The sequence below is a fragment of the Canis lupus genome, chromosome 8 (genome assembly GCF_048164855.1).
Source record: "Canis lupus baileyi chromosome 8, mCanLup2.hap1, whole genome shotgun sequence".
In the NCBI taxonomy this organism is placed as follows: Eukaryota; Metazoa; Chordata; class Mammalia; order Carnivora; family Canidae; genus Canis; species Canis lupus.
Genome location: NC_132845.1, coordinates 8524032 through 8544346, shown reverse-complemented (window position 1 = coordinate 8544346; position 20315 = coordinate 8524032). Strand labels below are relative to the sequence as shown.

The following is a 20315-nucleotide window of genomic DNA, read 5'->3' as shown; positions in this document are numbered from 1 at the left end:
ACAACTACTGTGTTGTATTTCTTTTTTCAAGCATAGTTTTAAAGCACAGTAAATGACTATAATAAAAACATTTTTGAAGAACGCTTTTAAAACGTTTATAGTATTTGTAGGAAATTTTTTTGTATCACTACCCCTTCCCAGATGTTAATAGTATTTCCTATTTTAACACAGATGATAGCTGGCTTAGGAGTACACTAGTGGTTATAATTTTATTTTATTTATTATTTTTTTAAGATTTTATTTTTTAACTTATTTTAGAGAGACAGAAAGCAGGGGGAGGAGCATAGGGAGAGGGAGAGAAAAATCTCAAGCAGACTCCAGGCTGAATGCAAAGCCTGAAGCAGGGTTTGACCCCATGACCCTGAGATCATGACGTGAGCTGAAACCAAGAGTTAGCCAGCTGCTTACCTGACTGAGCCACCAAGTGCCTCAATGGTTGGACTTTAGAACCAGGTTGCCAGTAGTTTTTAATTTTTAAAATAAAAGTGCTCTTGCTTTAATTCTGCTTTTATTTTTTTCAGCATTAGTGCCAGTATTTCCAACATGTGCAGTACTAAACAGCAAGAACATCAGCAGTTATTTGACCTTTTCAATACTTTTAAAATTTAATTTCATAACACTTGGATAACAATATTACAAAATATAAAAAGACTTTAAATTTAACAAAAGAAGTAAAAATAACAGCAGAATCACTAAAACCACCTGCAGAAGTTTCTGAGCATATAAAGGACAATATGGCTCACAGGACATTTATAAAGGATACTAAGTATTTCTAGTTACCAGGTGAAGTAGCACCACCTAAACAGTTTATAATTCACCAGCCCCAATGCTTTGAAACTAAGTGATTCTTGATGAATTTTTAAAAAGTTTTTAGCATTTGCATTATTTAAAATTTTTAGTATAATGTTTTACACTAACTCAAATTTATGAAAACTTGACTAAAATTAGCTTAACAACAATCATACTGTATTTTTTAACAACTCTACTGAAATATAATTTACATAACATAAATCTCCCCCTTTTAAATGTACAATGCAGGGGCACCCAGGTTGCTCAGTCAATTAAGTGCCCAACTCTTGGTTTCAGCTCAGGTCATGATCTCAGGGTCCTGGGATCGGGCCCTGCATTGAGTCTTTGTGCTCAGTGGGGAGTCGGCTTATCCCTCTGCCCCTCCTCCTGCCCCTTGTGCTCATGTGTGCACTCTCTCTCTCTCTCAAATATATAAAATCTTTAAATAAACAAATGTACAATTTAATGAGTCTTAGTAAATATATAGAGTTGTGCAACCATTACCATAATCCAGTGCTAGAATCATACTATCCGTTTTTTCAACTGTTTTTTTTTTTTTAAGAGTATTTATTTATTCATAAGAGACACAGAGAGAGAGGCAGAGACACAGGCAGAGGGAGAAGCAGGCTTCATGCAGGGAGCCTGATGCAGGACTCAATCCCGGGACCACGGGATCACACCCTGAGCCAAAGGCAGGCACTCAACCACTGAGCCACCTAGGCGTCCCTTTTCAACTGTTATTAATTTCACCTACCTAAAGGAACCAAAAAATTCATAATACCAACAACTCAAAAGTGTTTGGATCTGCTATTTAAAAAAAAAAAGAGAATAGATTTAACTTAGTTTAAATAAACACATTGTTATCTAAAAAGAGAAATGCTAAACATACTGAAAGAATCGTGCTGAGGAAGATTTAAACTGTCCTCATAATCCTGTTCAGTGTTAACTTGGCAGACTACTATAGATAGTACAGATGTAAAATTAAGTAGAGTCTCTGTTTATATTTTGAACTCCAAATTAGTGAAATATGTTTTGCTGAGGTTCTGACACGTGTAACTTCTAGATCTAAGATGATTTACAAGTGAGAATAAAACCAACTATGAATACTTGATGGCAAATACTTGCCTACAAAATAACTCAGTATCAGCAATATTTCCCAAAAAATGTGAATTGGTATTAGCCATTTTTTTTAAAGAGGAGTGGGGGCAGGGGTACACGGAGAGAGAAAGAGAATCTTAAGTAGGCTCAATGCTCAGCATGGAGCTCAGTCTCACAACCCTGAGATGACCTGAGCCAAAATCAGAAGCTGGATGTTCTGACCCTCCCCTCCACATGCATGCATGCATACTTGCTCTCTCAAATAAATAGATAAAATCTTTTTAATAAGTAAATAAATACCAGCACAAAAAATGTCTCCTTACTTTAGCATCTATGGGGTTTCCAAGATGCCTGCTTCAAGATTATACTTCCTAAAGGACACTTTGCCAGTAGGCATACTCTACTCAGTTCACAATCACCCATTCAAGGAAGGGGTATCTGTCTTATAAGGTGGTGAGGAAATTTTGCATGGTGTTCGGAATATGAACTCTGAAGTTAGCCTGCCTGAGTCGAAATTTGGGTTCTGTCATTTAATAGCTATGCAACTCTATGGAAGTTACTCACTATCCCCTATTCTCTCTTTCCCCATCTAAAAAATGAGGATGATAACTCTATCTTATAAAAGTTATTGTGAAGATTAAGTGGGATAATTTTCACTCAGTGTAGTACGGGAGGAAGAAAAGAAACAATAATGTATCTAAGTGCTCAGCAAAGGGTCCGACACATGGTAACATGGTAACATGGAAGCAATGGCGGTGTTAGTTATTAAGTACAGGGGTAGAGGGGAAAGGAGATATATCAGATGACTGCTGAGAAATCTTCCAAATTTGAAACCTATCCAATTCTTAAGAAAAAAATTTTAATTTTATCAAATGGGACAAAGAAAATTCCAAAACAGTGAAGTATCCACTCAAATCAGATCATTACTTGGTTTAAATTCACCCTCAAACCTCTGAAGGCATTTATTAACATCTTTATTTATGACTATTAGCTATAAGTTGCCTCCCAATAATATAAATTAAATGTGTAAAATGAATTTGTATTTAAAGAATGAGGAGAGTTAACTTACATCTAAGCAATTTTGATCAATATCAACTAACAGATATAAAGAGGTACTCCCCTACCAGAATTTTGACCACGGATTGAGTTCTTTCATTTCAGAAGTTCAAAAATGAAAACTTGCAATAAGAAAACAATTTCCAAAGAACTCAAGAAGGAACTATAACAGCTTCATGTTAACTGGAATCTCTAGGGTAATAACCAGTCAGCTTAGAAGCCAGTGACAGTGCAGGTTAAGACATGGGTTAGGTTGGGAATTTATTCCAAACCTAAGCTAACCAAATTTATGGATTGATTATGGGTTCCACTCTAGAAATCCTATCCATTTAGGGTTCCAAATTAGCAACAATTTACTCAGAAACAACGTGAAGTCTCCAGAAACGAAACCATGTACCTAGGGGACTTCTTGTCCAGAAGCAATGGAACTCAAAGCAGACCTTTTGGGGCAGCACCTAAGAAATCTTCATAACCTAATAACCTGAAAAAACCTTGAAGACAGACTTTGCGAACCTTTATGGTCAGTAGAAAAAAGAAACTTTGGGCTGCTAAACAGAGCTGAATCTGAGATGTACATTACATGAGTAAGAAGTGTAAGAAGCACACACCTGGGCAGCCCCAGTGGCTCAACGGTTTAGCGCCACCTTCAGCCTGGGGGTGGGATCCTGGAGACCCGGGATCGAGTCCCATGTCGGGCTCCCCGCATGGAGCCTGCTTCTCTCTCTCTCTCTTTCTATGTCTCTCATGCATGAATAAATAAAATTTCTTTAAAAAAATTTTTTTTTTTAAAAGCACACACCTCCATGATGCTCAGCATCACTGAGGCTGGAAAGAAAACTGCAGGTAGACAATTAGAACAGTGAGGGCAAAGCCTCCACTCCTAGAATAAAACATTAAGCCTTGTGGCTCTTTTCCTCTCTCTTCCTTATACTTATCATTTTTTCCTACTCCTTGATCTCTGTGGTTTTCCTTGCCATGTAACTATGTTCCTATCTTTTCTGGTTGTTCCATTCTGTTGTTACACTTGAATTCATTTAAAATTCCTTCTCTTTGTCCTTTCTGTCATTGTAAGAAGTTATGAAAGAAATTGTGTAGAAAGAGCGACGCCTGGGTGGCTCAGTGGTTTGGCGTCTGCCTTTGGCCCAGGGCGTGATCCTGGAGTTCTGGGATCGAGTCCCACATCGGGCTCCCTGCATGTAGCCTGCTTCTCTAGGTCTCTGCCTATGTCTCTACCTCTCTCTCTGAGTCTATCATAAACAAATATATAAAATCTTAAAAAAAAAAGAAAGGAAGAAATTGTGTAGAAAGAAACTGTAAGTATAAAAAAGAAGGCTTTGACAAATTCTATTTGTTGACATGAATATCACCCACTTCTTTTCTGGTCTGTAACCTCCACATGTCAAAACACTCTGCCAAGATAAGAGGAGAGAAACTACTAAAAAATACTCAAGCCTAATAAGTAATTTTGGTGACAATATGAAAAAGCAAAGAGCAAAATTAATACAAAGAGGCATCACATAACCCTAACATATAAACAGCAATTTTTTAAAGTTTATTTATTTTTTTTTAGTAACTTCTACACCCAATGTGAGGCTCGAACTCACAACCCAAGATGAAGAGTCACACATCCCTCCAACTGAGCCAGCTAGGTGCCCCTACATAGTAATTCTTAATTCTAATACGAAAGAAATCTTCACCGAAATTCAAAATACATAGATACATAAGCTTTCCTAAATGTAGACACTTGTAGTTTATATTCAGGAAAAAAAATGTGGAAGAACTTAACACTCCTTAGCTATTTTTATTTCTTATAATAAAATAACAATTCTCCTCAAACTTAAACAAATTTTTTTACCAAAAAGAGGTGCAATGTAATTTTGTATTACTTCATTCTTAGGAGCATTTACAGAATTCAAGGAAGCAATTTTAATCATTCATCCCTTTGAAAACATCACTTAAAATGACTTTTCAGGGACGCCTGGGTGGCGCAGCGGTTGAGCGTCTGCCTTTGGCTCAGGGCGTGATTCCGGGGTCCCTGGATCAAGTCCCACATCAGTCTCTCTCCATGGAGCCTGCTTCTTCTCCCTCTTCCTATGTCTCTGACTCTCTGTGTGTCTCTCATGGATAAATAAATAAAATCTTTAAAAAAAAAATCCTCTTTAAAAAAAAAAAAAGACTTTTCAAGGGACGCCTGGGTGGCTCAGCGGTTGAGTGTCTGCCTTTGGCACAGGGCGTGATCCTGGAGTCCCAGGATCGAGTCCCACATCAGGCTCCCTGTGTGGAGCCTGCATCTCCCTCTGTCTCTGCCTCTCTCTGTGTTCCTCATTAATAAATAAATAAAATCTTAAAAAAAAAAAAAAGACTTTTCAAAGTTCTTTTCCCTTTAAAACAGGAAATAAGGGTAATGGTCTATAATAATGCATGTCCTGGCTACTGATATGAAAATCTAGCCTGCAATTAAAATGGGGTCCAAGAAATAAAATTTCTTAATTATTAATTCTTAATTATTCTTAACTATTTGAAGTGTATGCCATGAGCTACATGCACATTTTTGAGGTGTGTCTCTACCCCATTTTTATTTTATTTTCCTCCTCTCTCCAACACGTGGACTGGGATTCTTTCAATTAGAATATAATTTTAAAGTCACGATCCTACCTAGAGTAAGCACTTGACATTATATTTAAGGGCATTAAATTCACTCTAGAAAAATAAAACTGAAAGAAAATAATCAGTAAATATGATAGAACTTTTTTCTCTTGACTATTTTCTAAAAAATATGTAGCCCATATTAATATACTTAAACAAATGATTCCAAGAATATAAAAGAAAAAATTTACTTGTTTCATAAAATCTATATAAAATATCCAACTTACCAATATCATTAACCAGGGAATTAGAATCAGATGCCCCCAGGGTAGCTTCAAACTCCTCTTGGAGACGATATGCTCTTTGCAGCAGAGCTTCAAGTTTATGGATAAATTCAGTACTAATAATATCCTATGAGGAGAAAAAAGTACATACAGCAAATATTAGATTGTAATGTTAAAATCCTCAGTAACTTCCACTTTTTTTTTTAAAGACTTTATTTATTTATTTATTCATGAGACACATAGAAAGAGAGAGGCAGAGACATAGGCAGAGGGAGAACCAGGCTCTCTGTGGGGAGCCCGATGCAGGACTCAATTCCAGGACCCCGGGATCATGCCCTGAGCCAAAGGCAGACACTCAACCACTGAGCCACCAAGGTGTCCCAAGACCTTCCACTCTTAAATGAAAGGCAGAGAAAGTGTGGGATATGAGGAATAACTATTGGGTAGTGACAGCACTGGATTCTAGCTGAGCCTTTGGCAAGGTCACCTCAGTTCTTGGGGATTTAGCTTCTCTACCTGTAAATATAAGGTGTGGGACTAGATCAGGGCTTTTCAAAGTAAGATCCTGGAAGAGCAGCATCAGTATCATCTGAGAATTGCTAGAAATGCAAATTCTCAGGACCTAATCCACATACTGAATTAGAAACCCAAGTCTGTTTTAATAAGCCTTTCAGATGGTTCTGATGCATGCTCAAATTTAAGAATCACTAGCCAACAAGGTGCCTGGGTGGCTCAGTCAGCTAAGCTTAGTCTGCCTTCATCTTGGGTTATGATCCCATATCCTGGGATCTAGTCCCATGTGGGGCTCCCTACTCAGCTAGGAGTCTGCTTCTCCCTTACCCTCTATCCCTCCCCCCATTTGGGCACGTTCTCTCACTCTCTCAAATAAATAATATCTTAAGAAAAAAATCATTAGCCAAAATGATCAATATCAGTCTATTTAAAAGTCTATGTAACTTTTATGAATATAATACCATTTAATTAATCACAAAGTATAAAACAGACTTTTAAAAATCCCCTTAGAAATCTTATTAGCTTAATTCCATATATTCCTGGAAAATCAGGGAACTTGATATGAATTGCAAATTTGGGATTCAACAACTAACTGAACAGAAAAAGCCCAATAAGATAATAACCCTACATAATCCCAAGGGGAGCAAAAAAGCCAGTTTTATTAAATGCCATAAAAAGCAAGTACACTGAATCAACATTAAACATTGTTCAATTCTTCCAATTTTATAAAGGCCACTCTTAGATAAATCACCCTTACATCTACACTTTCTTCAGCAATGGCATCTCCTGCACCCAATTTAATAGAACCACAGGCTTCATCTTCAGCCTGTCTATTTCGAAAAGTGAGAGCTTGCTCCCATCGACGCAGCGCCTCTTCAAACAATTCCATACCTATGAATTAAGAACAGAATAATTGTAAGTAAGAAAAAGCAATAGCAAAATAAAATTATTTTAGGCTGAAGTCTTTTTCATATAGTTATCAACAATGGCACAGTCTGACTGTAACTTTGGCACTAAAGAATAATTTTATGTTCACCTCATTTCATAGCAGAATTTTAATTTCCCAACATATTCTAGGCCTATAATTCTAGTCAACCAAAAATCAGAGAAATGACCGATATATCTTCTTTTTTTAAATGTAACTCAAATTTATATCCTGCTTGGGATTTTTCTAGAACAGCGTCATGAGTTCATCAAAAGTCCAACAATGACTAATTTTTATATTCACACAACTATCTTTCAATATATCCTCCTAAATTAAAAACGTAGGTAAATAGAAGAAACTAGTTGATAAGAAGCTATCAGGTTTATAAGAGGTTGTCACAAGGAGAGAGTAAAGCTGAGAGGAAATAGGATAGTAAGGCTAAATAAAGGTTTTCCCAACTTTTTTTCCCCCACAGAATGTTCCTTAAACTACATGATTTGTAGTTGGATGGATAAATTGCTGGGTCAGTTGTGATTTGGATGGATAAATTGCTGGGTCAGTTGAAAATCTACAAGACTTCTGGAAAACCCATCAAGAGTTACAGTTCAGGTAGAAATTCTATATCTTCCCAGCTAGACAGCTTTATGGGGAAAAAAAGGTGAATATGTGATTCTTTTTCTCCAAGTTAAAAAAAAAAAAAAAAAAAAAAAAGTCTTACCAAAATAATTATATACTTCAAACAAAACCAAAATATTCCAACATTCAAGACATATAAAATATTCCAATATTCTAGACATATTAATGAAAAAGATCTTTAAAAGCTACTTAATTTAGGGGTGCCTGGATGGCTCAGTTGGTAGAGCATATGACTCCTGATCTCAGGGTCGTAAGTTCAAGCCCTATGTTGGGCATGGAGCCTACTTAAAATAAAATAGGGGTGCCTGGTTGGCTCAGTTGGTTAGGCATCTGACTCTTGGTTTTGGCTCAGGTCATGATCTTAGGGTTGTGAGATCAAGCCCTGCACTAGGCTCTCTTCACTCAGCTCAGAATTTGCTTGAGATTCTCTCTCCCTATCCCTTTGCCCCTCCCCCTGCTTTCTCTCCCTCTCCCTCTCTCAAATAAATTAATCTTAAAAAAAAATCAACAAATCAGGTTAGATAAGTGTAACAGATTGAATAGTGGCCAAAAAAATGTCAGGTCCTAACCTCTGGAACCTGTAAACATTACTTTACAAAGAAAAGGGGTCTTTGCAGATGTGATTAAATTAAGGAATTTAACATGGGTGATTATCCTAGATTATTTGGTGGACCCTAAATCCAATCACAACTGTCCTAGTAAGAGGGTGAGGGAGATTTGGTGCGCACAGAGGAGGTACTGACTAGAGATTGCAGTCACATGGCCATAAGCCAGAACCTATCAAAAGCTGAGAGGGACAAGAAACAGTTACTCCCCTAAGCCTCCAGAGGAAGCACAGCTCTAATGATATCTTGATTTCAGCCCAGTGATAATGATTTCAGTCTTCTGGCTGCCAAAAGTCTGAAAGAATACATTTCTGCTATTTAAACAACTAAGTTTGTGGTAATTTGTTAGAGTATCCTCCAAAAACTAATATAGTAGGTTATGTTATGTACACTAGATTCAAAAGATATAAGAACATTTCAAAACTATGCTGTTTCCCTTAGAATAATTCATCATTCTTTAGTTTCACATTAAATGAGAGTATAATATCTTAAAACTTTATTATGGTATTCCTACCCATCAAGTATAAGTTCTCAGGAGTGGTCACAGGAATATTCACAAGTTTAATATCATCTTCATCTGCTTTGTCCCAGGAGTTAGAATTGCCGCAAGCACAGCTATGACAAGAATTGACACTCTGGACCTAAAATTAAGATCAACAGAGGTTACTTCAAAATGCCTTTTGTGATAGTATTTTGTAATCTTTTGTACTTACACATTATTTACATAACCTATTCCTGGTAAAACAACGCATATAATTCCTACCTGAAGAAACAAATCTAACTATAGTCAGTCAGGAGTCATACCTTAAATATTTTAAGCCTTTGTTTGTTCAAAAATACACAAATAGGAGAGTATTTCAAACAAAAACTAGTTATTTCTCTAAAAAAAAAAATCAGGTAGTTATTTTTATAGTTTACTGTTTTATTAAGTATTTACTTATTAATTTTATCCACACCTACTTTGGTTAGAGGTAACTAGCTTATTTCCTTTTCAGAATTTATTGGCAATGCTGATTCTCTGCTAAACAATAACTGAAACTGAAAAGCCTTTACCATCATCCCTTCTCTAGCAAGGTGCACTGGGCCAATCATTTCAGTCACCTCTATGCAAATGACTCCTAGTCTCTACTTCCAGTTCTGTCCTTTTAAAATAAACCTAGGGGCGCCTGGATGGTTCAGTCGGTTCAGGATCGGACTTAACGATTTCAGCTCAGGTCATGATCTGATGTGTCGTGAGATCGAGCCCCATGCTGGGCTCTGTGCTCAGCAGGGAGTCTGCTTGAGATTCTGTCTCTGCCCCTTTCCTCATGCACTCTCTCTTTTTCTCTCTCAAAACAAACTTTTTTTTAAAATTAAAAATAAAGAAATTTAGCCCATATTTCCATCTGCCTATTTGATTCTACTCAGCTCTTCTGCTGGCATCTTAAAACTGACTCTATCAAAAAGGAGCTCTGCATCTTCCCACAACAAAAATTTTTCCTTCTCCAGATTCACTAATAATACTTCCATCCCCATAATTTCCCAAACTTGAAAACAGAAAGCCATCTTTAACTTCTCTTCTCACACCTCTCATATGCAATTACCAAGTTTTGTGGACCCTGACCCCTCCTTTCCACATGTGTTGCCTTGTTTGGGCACTCAGTAAAAATGGCAGAAATCTGGGTTCCTAGTCCCAGCAGTGGAATGATGAGGTGAGCTGAAGCAAGTATAGTAAAGGCATTCCAGACTTTCTATCCACATTTATCATGAAACTCCCTTTTTCTACTTAGTAGTTAAGAACAACTGCTTCAACTCAGTTGAAAAATTTCAAAATAGAGGTATTCTCTGACACAGAGTAAATCCAGATTATAGAATGGGCATATATTTCATCATCCTGTTCAGTTTCAAAGAACAAATGAAAGCCTGCAGGCCTTTGATCTAGATGTTCCTACCACAGAATAGCCTTTAAAAATTTAGTATATTTTTAAGCACTTAAGAAAGGGGCAGCTATATATTCCAACAAAATACAGAAGCAGGGTACAGAACACGGTGTTCAATAAATTATTTAAAATAATGAATACAGGGACACCTGGGTGGCTCAACGGTTGAGCATCTGCCTTTGGCTCAGGGCGTGATCCCAGGGTCCCCAGATTGAGTCCCACATTGGGCTCCCTGCACGGAGCCTGCTGCTCCCTCTGCCTGTGTCTCTGCCTCTCTTTCTCTGTGTTTCTCATGAATAAATGAATAAAATCTTTTAAAAATATAAAAATAAAAAATAAAATTAAATAGTGAATATACATGATGGTAGAGGCATACTTTCCCAGAAGTATATATGTAAGAAATTATCAATGCTGTTTGTCTCCAAGGAGGGGAACCAGAAGGATCAGGAACACATTTATCACCATACATTTTCTTGCCTCTTCTTTATTTAGTAAAAAGCCTATTTAACAATCTACCTATTTAACAAATTTTTAAACTTTACTAAATTGCAACAAATACTAACTTTTTTTCTCCCCATCAATCAATACTATATCAATGCTCCAAAGAACAAGGTAAGGGAACTGCACACTTAGCTTCAGCAAGCCACACACTTTAAACCTATGGAGGCTCATTATTTTGTGACCTAGCATGAAGTCTGACTGTATCTTTCCAGCTTCTTTACAGAACATCTAGTTTTGAAACAACACTTCCACATCAACACTGTTCTACAGCCCTCATGTGTCCACATCACTTACTCAAGGAAAGCTGGAATGAAACTGGCTGGTTAGTCAGCAAAAGGAAAAGTTTACTTGCTTAAAGAAAACAGACACAACCAGATGATTTAAGGTTCTTTCCATACTAGGAGTTATCTATATGACATTTAAACAAAGAGATAACAATAGACACAAGGGCAAATCTATAAAACAGTAAGTTTTGTTCTTTACTTACGGAGGCTAAACTCTGTGCAGAACCTGAGTATTTACTGAAAAGTCCTCCATTAGCATAGTTACAAGACTGAGATCCTTTGTCTTTGGCAGAACTTAAAGATAACGTCAAATTCTGTCTACTACTGGAACAACTTGAACCTACCAAATACAATAATATCAATAATATTAGAGATATTATTAACTCCAATGATAAATTTAATGTAAATTTTCAAGGTTTACATTATATTCACTCAGAAAGCTAAGTTTAAAACACATTTCACTCAAATGTGTAAATTATTAAATGTACATCATTAAAATCCACATCTCTTTACAATTGTATTTAACACTGCTAAACTCTTGTTTCTTAAATGAAGAATAAAATATTCATCTAATTACAGCAGTATTTGAATGATCTGTTGTAATCAGTATAAAAAATCCTGACAACTAAGGGTGCCTGGTGAGTGAGCTGGTAGGGTATATAACTCTTGATCTTAAGTTTATAAGTCTGAGTCCCATGTTCGGTACAGAGAATAATTAAAAATAAAATAAAATAAAAACATACTGGTAACTATGAACCTTCAAGTTATAAATTTAACAAAATATAAGCACTTTCTTTCCTGAATTACATCTAAACCATATCATATTATACTATAATTAGTTTTTTATATTTCTGTCTCTCCTAATTATCTATTCATCTATGGCAGATGCTGTATCTTAGTTCATCTTTAATGCAACAGTTAAGACATTCTTCAATTCAATCCCTGGACTTATATGACCCTGTGCAAGTCCCTTAAGTTTTCCTTATCTCATTTTTTTTTCCTTATCTCATTCTTAAGTCTAAACAATAACTCAGGATATAGTCTGAATTCACAGGATTGCTATAAAGGTTAAATAATGCAGTGAATATACATTAGCATTACACCTGAGATCTAATAAAATCTCATTAAGTGAGAGCTACCATTACTGTAATGTTCACTGTACTTGGCACAAAAGTCATTCATTAATTATTTGCTAGACAAGTCAATCACAAAAGCATATGATACTCTAAATAAATTTAAATTAATTTTAAAAAATAAGAAATTCAGCATGCTCAAGAAATTATTGTTATTGATATACTTTGGCAATATGTACCACATCTCTAACTATAGATCCATAGATCTTTTAGAGACCAGCAATTCTATTCTACTTATATATTAAGAAAATAATCAGACAAATAAATGCAAAGCAAGAAAAGCATTCTAAAGGGACAACAAGGGACACCTGGGTGGCTCAGCAGTTAAGCGTCTGCCTTCGGCTCAGGGAGTGATCCCGGAGTTCTGGGATCGAGTCCCACATAGGGCTCCCTGCATGGAGCCTGCTTCTTCCTCTGCCTATGTCTCTGCCTCTCTCTCTGTGTCTCTCATGAATAAATAAAATCTTTAAATAAATAAATAAATAAATAAAGGGACAACAAGAAACTGCTTAAACAAATCAGGGTGTATGTTTACAAACTTAACATTAAGTACATACTAAATATGAAAGCATAGAAGTATATTTTTTGACCTAGAAAAACATTCTTATGTATTGTTAAGTATCTAACAAGCAGTCTACAAAGAGGTAATCATAATTTTCCTTAAACTAGATATATCATTTATATGTACATAATATAAAATGTTATGTTTTAATATATTTAAATGCAACTAGAAATGGATAGATATATGCCAAAGTATTATCAGTCATTACTTCTGGGTAGCACAGTATCAGGTGATTTTAATTTTTTGTTTGCTTATCTGTATGTTCTAATCTTTCTAAAATGAATCTGTAGATCTGTATTATTCTTAAAGGAACTCTGGAGACTAAAACACTGAAATCACTGCACATCAGTTATGATTTATATATAAAATTTCCTTTATAGATTTAATTCAGCTAGCTCCACTTACCTTTGTCTGATGCTGCTCTCTTAGCATATTCAAGTACAAGGTGCTCTGGTTCCCATGGTAATATTTTTCCTTTCTTCTTTCCACGTTTTCTTTTAAAATGATGGGCCAGAAAAATTACAGACACAGCACTCACTGCAGTTACCACAAACAACTTTTTTGCTACTGGTGAAAATTTTATCTGGAAAAGATGCAGGTAGGTTGAAAAAATTTCTTACATTTATTTGTTCACTTAAAATAAAGACATAAGAACAAAACTTATTCTTAAGCTAACCTAGTTCTAAGTAATGCCAAGAGAATATTATTTCACACTCTTTAGTGATAGGTAGCCCAATTTGAATTTTATTTATTTATTCATGAGAGAGACAGACTGAGAGAGAGAGGCAGAGACATAGGCAGAAGGAGAAGTAGGTTCCTCGCAGGGAGCCCAATGGTGGGACCTGATCCTGGGATCACGACCTGAGCCAAAGGCAGGCGCCCAACAACTGAGTCACCCAGGCGTCCCCCAATTTGAATTTTAAAAACAAGCAAACTATACTAATCTATTATTTTAAGTTCCTAGGTAACAAATCTACCAAAAAGTCAAAAGGAACACAAAATAATTCAACGTCATTAAAACCTGTTGAACCAATGATTTTCATGCAACTAAATATCTGAATCACAGCAAGATTTTAAATTATAGGAATGATTAATTCAGTTTCGCTTTGTTTTCTGTTTTTTAAAAGATTTTATTTATCCATTCATGAGAGACAGAGGGGGGCAGGCAGAGACATAGGCAGAGGGAGAAGCAGGCTCCATGCAGGGAGCCTGATGTGGGACTCGATCCCGGGTCTCCAGGATCATGCCCTGGGCTGAAGGCGGCACTAAACCACTGAGCTACCTGGGCTGCCCTATTGTTTTTGTTTAAGTAGGCTCCACACTCAGTGTAGAGCCCAACATGGGGCTTGAACTCACACACCTGAAATCAAGAAGTGAGCTGAGATCAAGAGCCAGACGCTTAACCAACTGAGCCACCCAGGAGCCCCATGTCAGAGTTTTAATTTTTTTTTAATTTGGACAATTTGGAAATTTGGACAAACATGAATTAACTCAATTTTTTTAAAGGTTTATTTGTTTGAGAGAGAGAGAGAGAGAGCGCACATGCACTCGAGGAAGAGGAGAGCAAAGGGAGGAAGAATTTCAAGCAGACTCTGTGCTGAATGTAGAGCCCAATGCATGGCTTGATCTCACGACCCTGAGATCAGGACCTGAGCCAAAACCAAGAGTCAGAAACTTAACTGACTGTGCCACCCAGATGCTCTGAATTAACTCAATTTGTAAATGTTATCTGAATAAGTCCTTTTATGCATGAATTATTCAACAAATATTTACTCAGCATTTTACAATGTACCACACTGTATTATGAAGATTAAAATTCTTACTGTAATTCTATTCAGCAAGCAAATATCAATGCCTTTCAATGATCGAGAAGCCCTGGTTATTGAGGCCACAGATCTTGCCTCCTTCAAGCAGTGTGCTAACAGTAGAGACAAATATATGGTCAGGTAATTACAGTATTGTGTGATAAATACAGTAATATAAGTATACACTATTAATATCAGAGCAAGAGGTAATTAACTTTGTCTTGGGGGACAGACACTATCAATCACCTAAAATACAGGAGATCTATAATATAAAGCCATAGTCTTGAGGTGTAGAGAGGTACAAAGAGTGTCACTTCCAAATTCTTTTTTTTTTTTTAAGATTTTATTTATTTATTCATGAGAGACACAGAGGAAGAGAGAGAGGCAGAGATACAGGCAGAGAGAGAGAAGCAGGCTCCATGCAGGGAGCCTGATGCACTTCCAAATTCTTAACAACAAAAAGCCAAGCAAATGGCAAGTTCTCATTTTTTCTTGAACTCATCACAATGCTGAGGTTGGAGGGCAATCTGCCGGCCCCAAAACTAAAGAGACACAGGCATCTGCACAAAGAGATAACTTATAAACTCTGGCACGCTGAGATAAAACACAAAAGGATATTTATGAGTTCAGCTAGTACGCGAGTAAATTGGTAGAGACAGTGTGCACTGGTGAGAGAGGGTAAAGTACCCCCTGGTAGCAGGGCTGCAAAGATAGGGGTAATCCATATTTTTTGCAGGTTTTATCTTCATGAATCCCACCAGTCACTACTCACATAAAAGAAAGCAAGAATCCTAAGTCTCCCTAATGGTGCAGAAGTGGGAGAGGGAAATAAAAAAAATACTTAGAGATAAATCTAAAAAAAAGAAATCAGTGCTAGTTAATAACAAAATACTGATGAAAAAAACAAAGATGAAAGGAGATACATCATGTTCATGGATTATAAAATGTTGTTTCTCTCCAATCTGATTTACAAAAACCAATAGAATTTTAATCAAAATCCCAGGAAAAAAGATTTTTTTGGACAGCCCCAGTGGCGCAGCGGTTTGGCACTGCCAGCAGCCCGGGGTGTGATCCTGGAAACCAAGGATCGAGTCCCACGTCGGGCTCCCTGCACGGAGCCTGCTTCTCCCTCTGCCTGTCTCTCTCTGAATGAATGAATGAATGAATGAATGAATAAATAAATCTTAAAAAAAAAAAAAAGGAAAAAAAAGATTTTTTTAAAGATCTTTATTTATTGGGGGTGGGGTGTACAAACGGGTGTGAAGGATGGAGGGAGAGGGAGAAGCAGACTCCCTGCTGAGTAGGGAGCCTGAAGTAGGGCTTGATCCCAGACCCTGAGATCATGACCTGAGCGAAAGGCAGACATTTAACTGACTGAGCCACCCAAGAGCCCCCAGGCAAAAATTTCTGTAGATTTTGGCAGATTATTAAAAAAAAAAAAAAAAAGTTGAGGAAAGACAAAGGAACTAGAATAACCAAAGTAACTCTGAAAAAGAACACAGTTGGAGAACCTAATCTAGCCAATTTCAAAACTTAACTATAAAACTAGGATAATTAAAACAGGTGGTGGGATCCCTGGGTGGCGCAGCGGTTTGGCGCCTGCCTTTGGCCCGGGGCACGATCCTGGACACCTGGGATCGAATCCCACGTCGGGCTCCCGGTGCATGGAGCCTGCTTCTCCCTCTGCCTGTGTCTCTGCCTCTCTCTCTCTCTCTCTGTGACTATCATAAATAAATAAAAATTAAAAAAAAAAATTAAAACAGGTGGTACTGCAAAACAACAGACATAGAGATCAATGTAACAGAAATCAGAAATAAACCGTACATATACAGTCAAGCTATTTTTGTCAAAAGTAAAAAGGAAATTCAAGGAAGAAATTTCTAGAAGAAAACAAAATCCAAGACCCACAAACCACCTGCATGTTCCTCCACAGGTAAATGGATAAACTGTACATCCATACAATGGAATACTCAGCAATAAAAAGGGCCAGAATATTCAGACAGACAACAATGGAATGAATCTCAAATGCATTACGTTAAGAAAGATTATATACTGTATAATTTCATAAAATATAATAATTCACTATGGATCATAAACCTAAAACTAAGGAAACATAAAATCTAAAACTATAAAAGTTCTATATAAAATCTAAAACTATAAAACATAAATCTAAAACTATAAAATCTAAAACTATAAAAGTTCTAGAAGCAAGCACAGGAGAAAATCTTTGTGCCCTTTGGCTATACAAATATATCTTAGAGACGACACCAAGAACCTAATCCATTAAAAAAAAAAAAAAAAAAGTTGACAAATGGACTTCAGAATTAAAAATTTCTGGTCTGGGATCCCTGGGTGGCGCAGTGGTTTAGCGTCTGCCTTTGGCCCAGAGCGCGATCCTGGAGACCCAGGATCGAATCCCACATTGGGCTCCCGGTGCATGGAGCCTGCTTCTCCCTCTGCCTGTGTCTCTGCCTCTCTCTCTCTCTCTCTCTCTCTCTCTCTCTGTGACTATCATAAATTTAAAAAAAAAAAATCAAAAAAATAAATAAATAAAAATAAAAATAAAAACTTCTGGTCTTTAAAAGGCACTGCTGGGGATCCCTGGGTGGCGCAGTGGTTTGGTGCCTGCCTTTGGCCCAGGGCGCGATCCTGGAGACCTGGGATCGAGTCCCACGTCGGGCTCCTGGTGCATGGAGCCTGCTTCTCCCTCTGCCTGTGTCTCTGCCTCTCTCTCTCTCTCTCTGTGACTATCATAAATAAAAAAATAAAAAAATAAAAAATAAAAAAAAAAGGCACTGCTTAGGTACCTGGGGGGCTTAGCTGGTTAGGCCTCTGGCTCACTTTCAGCTTAGGTCATGATCTCATGGGTTATAGGATCAAGCCTGCATTGGGCTCTGCACTGGAGGGAGGGGGGTTGTCTGAGACTGTCACCCTTCCCTTTGCCCCTCCCTCTGCTCACACATGAGCTCTCCTTCTAAAATAAATAAGTCGTTAAATAAATAAATAAATAAATAGCACTTTTCAGAAGTTAAAAAGACAATCTATGGACTAGAAAAAAATTGTCGTAAATGATGTATCTGATAAAGGAATTGTACCCAAGGTACATAAAGAATTCTCAAAACTTAGTAAGAAAAACCAATTAAAGAATGGGCAAAAGGGCAGCCCAGGTGGCTCAGTGGTTTAGCACCGCCTTCAGCACACGGCCTGATCCTGGAGACCCAGTATCTTAGGCACTCCTAAGAGCCTGCTTCTCCCTCTCTCTGTGTCTCCCATGAATAAATAAATAAAATCTTAAAAACACAGAAATAAAAATAAAAAATAAATTAAATATATCCCTATCTTGCTTGTAGCCCGGCAGGGAGTCTGCTTCTCCCTCTCCTCCCCATTTGTTCCCTCTTGCTCTCTCTCTCTCAAATATATAGTCTTTGAAAAAAAAACCCTTATTTTATGATTCAGCATTCCACTCCCAAGAAAAAGGAAAGCATATGTCCACACAAAGATTTGCATGGGAATGTTCTTAGCAGCTTTGGTTACAACTAAAAAATAAAAACAAGAAACAACCCAATGTCCACCAATAGATGCACAAGCAAACAAACTGTGGTATATCCATATAATGGAATACTACGCAGTGATAAAAAAGAATTACTATTGATATATGCAATGTATATATTTCAAAATCAGACTAAGTAAAAAAAGAGACAAAAGAAAATACATATTATATGATTCTGTCTAATATAAAACAGAAAATGCAAACAAATCTATAGTGACAAAAAGCAGATCAGTGGTTGCCTGGGGGAAAGTGAGGGAGGGGACCTGGAGAGAGAGATGCAAAGGGAGAAATTACAAAGGGGAATAAGAAACTTTTAGGGATCATGGATATGTTCATTACCCTGATTGTGCCAAGAATCTCATAGGTATAATATACACAAGTATACAAGTGTGTCAAAACTTAAATCATATACTTTAAATATGGACAGTGTAATGTGTGTCAATTATACCTTAATAAAGCTATTTTTAATTATTTATTTATTTTTAAGTAAAGCTATTTTTAAAATAACATCTGTGTTCTACACATAAAAATTGCTAATTTTCTGGAATACCAGAAATGATTTACTTCCATTTGTATGTGGCCTCAGTGGCCTCAGTAACTATGATCTAACAAAAAAGTTTAAACCATTCCTACTCTGGGATGTCCAGGTGGCTCAGTGGTTGTCTGCCTTTGGCTCAGGTCATGATCCCAAGGTCCTGGAATCCAGTCCCACATCAGGCTCCCCGCATGGAGCCTGCTTCTCCCTCTGCCTATGTCTCTGACTCTCTCTCTCTCTCTCTTATAAATAAATAAATAAAATCTTAAAAAATATTATTCCTACTCTACTTTTATCCAAGTCTATTTAAATTCCTTCAAAACTACCAAGAAAAATTAGAACATCCCAATACCACCTCAAATTTTTTTCCCTTCACAAACTAAGAATTATTCTCTTGAACACCTGGGTGGCTCAAGTCAGTGGAGCATGGGACTCTTGATCTCAGGGTCATGAATTCAAGCCCCATGTTGGGTATAGAGATTACTTAAAAATAAAACCTTAAAAATTTTTTTGATTAAAAATAAAAATAGGGAGTGGCTCAGCAGTTGAGTGTCTGCCTTCAGCCCAGGACATGATCCTAGGGTCCCAGGACCAGTCCCACATCAGGCTCTCTGTATGAAGCCTGCTTCTCTGCCTATGTCTCTGTCTCTCTTTCTCTGTCTCTTATGAATAAATAAAATATTTTAAAAAATAAAAATAGCACTATTATTAAGAACATCTTAATTTTCCATATATTTTATAAACTGCCATGACCTCATTATCAAAAAAATATTAATCTTAAAAAGTATTAATCTTATATCAAATGTAAAGACTAGTGTTTACTGCAAGAGTAAATATAAGGTATCAAAATTAAGACCTCCATTAAAGAAAATAATCTATTAATAAAGGCCCAGTCACAGCTAAGTGATCGTGACTGCTTAAATTGTCAGTTCTACTATATCCAAGGGCACTGAAGTAGAGAACTACTAGAAGATATAAATACAAAATTAAAACTACTCCATCAGACATATAATGTTCTTTACTAATATAAATTCAAACATAATAAAAATCGATCCACTTTTATTAAGATCCAAGTTCCGTTTATATGTTATGTATTATTTTTACTTAAAAGATTTATTGAAGTTTACAGTCATGATCTCATGAAAAAAATCTTTTCTATGACAAAAAAGTCACAAATTTCCCGAGAAAATGTTTATCCTAAGTAATCTAGACAGCACAGCATTTGAAAGTCTCTAATATTACTCCTATCACTTCTTGTTTTGTTTCGTTTTCCTCCACAGAGGAAAGTCAATTACTTCCTATAACATTGCCTTGAACCCAGGAAACACAGCATTTCAGAATCCCAAAGCTCAGAGGGGCTTTTTATGGTGATATGGTCCATTTCCTCACCTCCAGACAAATGAAAACTAGACACATGTCCTATTCCTTCAACATGAATTGAATATCCATTTATGGCCCGGACACTGAGAATACAAAGGAAAGGAACACTACTTCTTATGCTCAGATTTCACAATCTTTCCCACTTCATAACCTC

The 20315-nt window shown here is 36.7% G+C and overlaps 1 protein-coding gene and 1 non-coding gene across 4 annotated transcripts in view; one reads left to right on the top strand and one right to left on the bottom strand.

Moving 5' to 3' along the window:
* The window catches only part of MIGA1 (mitoguardin 1), an 87097-nt gene that overhangs the window by 56532 nt on the left and 10250 nt on the right, over window positions 1-20315 (bottom strand). For all 3 annotated transcript variants that reach the window (XM_072834135.1, XM_072834133.1, XM_072834134.1), the window contains exons 3-7: window positions 13297-13474; window positions 11400-11536; window positions 9007-9133; window positions 7084-7217; window positions 5817-5940 (exon numbers count right to left, since the gene is read on the bottom strand). In XM_072834135.1, coding sequence (XP_072690236.1) covers window positions 5817-5940; window positions 7084-7217; window positions 9007-9133; window positions 11400-11536; window positions 13297-13474 — 700 coding nt within the window. The remainder of the gene's footprint in view (window positions 1-5816; window positions 5941-7083; window positions 7218-9006; window positions 9134-11399; window positions 11537-13296; window positions 13475-20315) is intronic.
* TRNAR-CCU (transfer RNA arginine (anticodon CCU)) lies at window positions 8090-8162 on the top strand. The gene has a single exon. It is a non-coding gene; the product is annotated as a tRNA-Arg (tRNA).